Below are 5,000 nucleotides of genomic sequence, written 5' to 3'. Positions count from 1 at the left end.
AAAGATAATATAAAGTAAAATGCAATATGTTTTTATACGTAAACAAATAAATATATAGACACACAAACACACACACACACATAAATATATATGTTTACGCACACACACACATACATATATATGTTCACACACACACACACACACATATGTATATTATTACATACACACACACACACACATATATATGCACATATTTATACATATAAATAAACGTACGAACAAACACACTCGTACGAATAAAGTGAGACAACCCCTAAGCCGCGCAGAGCGTCGCATACTCGCTCACTCACCCTCCGTCAGCCCGACGTGAATATAAACGTTCTCCCCGCGCTGATTGGGGTAAATCCTCATGTACATCCTGTAGCCGTTCTGGAAGATGTAGAAGCTCTCGGACCGGAGGGAGCGACGCCCACCCCAGTTCCTCATCTTGTAGTTGATGTCACGGACTCGCCAGTAGTAGGTGAAGACCCTCCAGCCGTCCTCCTGGTGCATGGTCGAGTTGTAGCGGTCGATCTCGGTGTCTCGCGGGCTCACCACCTCACCCTGGGGGCACGTGGCGGGGGGGTGGGGGTGGAGAGAGATGAGGGGAGAGAGGGAGAGGAGAGAAGGAAAGAGAGAGAGGCGAGAGAGAGAGAGAAAGAGAGAGAGGCGAGATAGATAGATAGAGATTGAGAGAAAGAGAGAGAGAGAGAGAGAGAGAGAGAGAGAGAGAGAGAGAGAGAGAGAGAGAGAGAGAGAGAGAGAGAGAGAGAGAGAGAGAGAGAGAGAGAGAGAGTTATTTGATCAATTTTGAAGTATTAAAAATTGTTATAAGCAGACTGGCACATGCAGTACTTTTAATCTTTACTAATCCCTTTACACCTTTTGGCAAAATTAAAATTGAAATCCTTGGATTTGTAAATTTGAAAGAGCATTTGAATATTTCAATGTTAAAAGAATTGAATATTCATTCTGCTGGAGTACAGGCTTAAGCCCTTACTGCCATGTAACCAAACGCTAGCATGCATGCGTTTTCTAATTTATATTTTTCCATTTTATCTGTTACGAGAACACTCACACACGTGCGCTCTCTAATACACGCATACGAACTCTCGAACCCACATTAACAGTTACTATTGAGAGATGTGACGCAAAAAACCTATTGACAGCGAAATACTTTTTTTGTTTTTGTTTTTTTACTTTTCCTTTCCTCTAGAATTCCTTTGTCGATCCTTGTTGCTTTTACACCAAACGTGTCCAGATCAGTGGCTGTATTGGCAAACAGAACTGAATTTCCGCTCTTGTGCATTATTACACTAGAGGCCACGGGAGCGAGCGCCGTCCTCGATGAATGGCTGAACTATTGTCATCGGGTCTCTGACCTCCCCGTGATTCATGTTGACACAGCAATGCGACTGCAGCACACATTAGGGCATGCGGCAAGGCTTACGGACTTCGCTGCAAATCAATTGAAAGCCAGCAGTGCAGACTAACCAACGGAGGGACAGCTATACAGGACCAACAGGGGAACGTCTATACAGGACCAACAGGGGGATATCTATACAGGACCAACAGGGGGATATCTATACAAGACCAACAGAGGGACATATACGGTATACAGGACCAACAGAGGGACATATACAGAACCAACAGACGTATGTCATAGCAAAGAATATGCATTGTAACAAATGGAATTAAAACCAAATCTAAATCTAAAAACATATATACAGGCAAATCGACTGAGGGACAGATGTGTAGACAGGTCAGCAAATAAACAGATATACAGAGAAATCATTCAGATATACAGATGTGTAGAACCATATGTAAAAACAATTTGATAGAGGGTCAGACATGCTGGCAGATTTATAGACAAAACAGCTGAGAGACATGTACAGACAAAGCAAAGAAGAGACACATTTGGAGGGGAATCAAGAGACGCAGATGTTAAGAGAGAGAGAGAGAGAGAGAGAGAGAGAGAGAGAGAGAGAGAGAGAGAGAGAGAGAGAGAGAGAGAGAGAGAGAGAGAGAGAGAGAGAGAGAGAGAGAGAGAGAGAGAGAAAGCAGACCGACTAAGAGAAAGTGATGTGCTTATACCAGACAGAGATCGTTGCAGAGACAAATGGACGTAATATCAGATATGCATACACATTAGAAAGGCAGATTGGTAGACAAATTAATAGAGGCTGGTGCACGGAAAGAATATCTTAGAGACAGATGTGCAGATTAGAAAGACATTTGTGGACATAAAAGAGACTGGTGCACGGGAAGAATACCTTAAAGACAGATGTGCAGATTAGAAAGACAGATTTACAGACATAATAGAGACTGGTGCACGGGAAGAATACCTTAAAGACAGATGTGCAGATTAGAAAGACAGATTTGTGGACATAAAAGAGACTGGTGCACGGGAAGAATACCTTAAAGACAGATGTGCAGATTAGAAAGACAGATTTACAGACATAATAGAGACTGGTGCAGGGGAAGAATACCTTAAAGACAGATGTGCAGATTAGAAAGACAGATTTGTGGACATAAAAGAGACTGGTGCACGGGAAGAATACCTTAAAGACAGATGTGCAGATTAGAAAGACAGATTTGTGGACATAAAAGAGACTGGTGCACAGGAAGAATACCTTAAAGACAGATGTGCAGATTAGAAAGACAGATTTATAGACATAATAGAGACTGGTGCACGGAAAGAATATCTTAGAGACAGATGTGCAGATTAGAAAGACAGATTTGTGGACATAAAAGAGACTGGTGCACGGGAAGAATACCTTAAAGACAGATGTGCAGATTAGAAAGACAGATTTTCAGACATAATAGAGACTGGTGCACGGGAAGAATACCTTAAAGACAGATGTGCAGATTAAAAAGACAGATTTACAGACATAATAGAGACTGGTGCACGGGAAGAATACCTTAAAGACAGATGTGCAGATTAAAAAGACAGATTTACAGACATAATAGAGACTGGTGTACGGAAAGATGTGCAAATTAGGAAGACAGATTTGTAAATATTTCTACAAAGACAGGGGCACAGACGAATGAACGGGAAGAGATGTGCAGAAATATTAGATAGACGGATTTGCAATTCCAACAGAAATGAATACATAGAAATATTAACAGAAAGGCGGATGTACAGACATACCAACAGAGAAACATGTTCAAACAGCCAACAGAAACAAATAGATGTGCAGAAGACATCGGGAAATCACATAAACCAACAGAAACAAACGTACAGACGAATTAACAGACAAAGAGCGGTATCTAGACATGAACAGAAAGAAACAGAACGATAAATTTGTTAACAGAAATGTATGCAGATTAACGGAGAGAGAGATTTGCAGACCAATCAACAACGAAAGAGATGAACAATGATGAACAAGGATGAACAAATGAACTGATGAACAAAGAGACACTTATACAAACAAATCAACAGAAAGTCATAAAAACAAACAAATTCACAAAGCGATAGATATGCAAACAACCCAACTGAAAGATGGATATGTAAAAACAAGCAAAAAATGGAGAGATGTAGAAGCAATTTAACAGAAGGACTGAAATAAACATACAGATGTACAGACAAATACACCGATATATACTGACAAACAAATTGAAAGACATATGCAAACGAACAAACAAAATGTAACAGAAATACAGATATGTAAACAACAAAAAGAAAAGCAGATGCACTTACAAACGAAAAGAGAAGCAGATGCGAAGACGAACGAATAAAAAGGGATGTGCAATTTTTTTTCTTCTCTCTCTCACACACATATAAATATATAAGCATATGTACACGCAGACAGACACACCCACACACACGCACGCAGACATCCACCCACCCATACACACACACCTACCCACCCACATACACACGTACCCACCCACACGTACACACACACACCCAGCCACACACACAACACATGGCCGCCGACCTACGTTGTCCCTGAGGCTGTAGTCGTCCTCGTCGCCGGCGGACAGGTCGTCCAGGTCGTCGAAGAAGTCGATCCCGCGCCCCGCCTCGTCCGCGCCCTCCGAGCCGCCCCTGGGAAAGCCGGTCGGGTCAAGGATCAGGGTAAGAGGCTCGTTTTCTGAAGGTCTTGAGGCTCATGCAAGTGGGTGACGGAGACTGTGTTGCAAATGTATATATCAGTGTATCTGTATCGTTGTCCTTTTTTATACACAAACATGCATATTTATCTATATACGTATGTCACATGCACCTCACGATATATATATATATATATATATATATATATATATATATATATATATATATATATATATATATATATATATATGGTAATTTTCTATATTACGTCCGCATAACCGATGTCGACGATTTTGGTATCGATGGATTCCTCTCACTCTATACAATGCAAATATGTAGGGACAAACTTGGCCCCGATAGCGGGGGCGACGATGTCGGAGCGGCAGACGTAATATATAAAATTACCCTAATATTATAACCTCACAGTGAAAATAATCATGGTTATTCACATGACTTTCCATTGCAGGGGGCTGCGCCCCGGGGGTCGCAGGATAGAGCGCACACGAACTAGATGCATCGAAAAAGGCGCAAAACCCGCCGACCCGACGAGGGCGGGCCACCGCCGCTCTTCTGTTCATGGTACACCTTGTTCATCCTGTTTATACTACAATTGTCTCTGTATATGCTGACTATGTCAAGGTTAGTATGCTGATTCAGTGGGAATGTTACGGGGTAAATGTAATACGCCCGCCGCTCCGAGATCGCCGATAACTGTGTAACGCTCTAGCCTGCCGGGAATACGTGGTGGAGGTTTTGTTTCCTCGGCGAGGGCTGCAATGGAAAGTTATGTGAATAACCATGGTTATTTTCACTGTGCGTTATATTATTAGTGCTATTTAACCCCGCATTTTCCCTGGAACCTTTCATGCACTCCCCTGCTATTGGGGCCAAGTTTGTCACTAACGGGGCGTTTCCGCGCAATAAAATCTATATAATTGCAATGTGGACAGTGAGAGGAATCCAA

General features: G+C 42.0%; 1 protein-coding gene across 1 annotated transcript in view; it reads right to left on the bottom strand.

Moving 5' to 3' along the window:
• LOC113810339 (TNF receptor-associated factor 6) overlaps positions 1 to 5,000 on the bottom strand; it is a 24,088-nt gene that overhangs the window by 3,073 nt on the left and 16,015 nt on the right. The window contains exons 4-5 of the mRNA XM_027362021.2: positions 3,925 to 4,030; positions 291 to 543 (exon numbers count right to left, since the gene is read on the bottom strand). Of these exons, the coding sequence (XP_027217822.2) occupies positions 291 to 543; positions 3,925 to 4,030 (359 nt within the window). The remainder of the gene's footprint in view (positions 1 to 290; positions 544 to 3,924; positions 4,031 to 5,000) is intronic.

This window comes from Penaeus vannamei, chromosome 27 (assembly GCF_042767895.1).
Source record: "Penaeus vannamei isolate JL-2024 chromosome 27, ASM4276789v1, whole genome shotgun sequence".
NCBI classification, from domain to species: Eukaryota; Metazoa; Arthropoda; class Malacostraca; order Decapoda; family Penaeidae; genus Penaeus; species Penaeus vannamei.
This window is presented reverse-complemented; position numbering and strand designations above follow the sequence as displayed.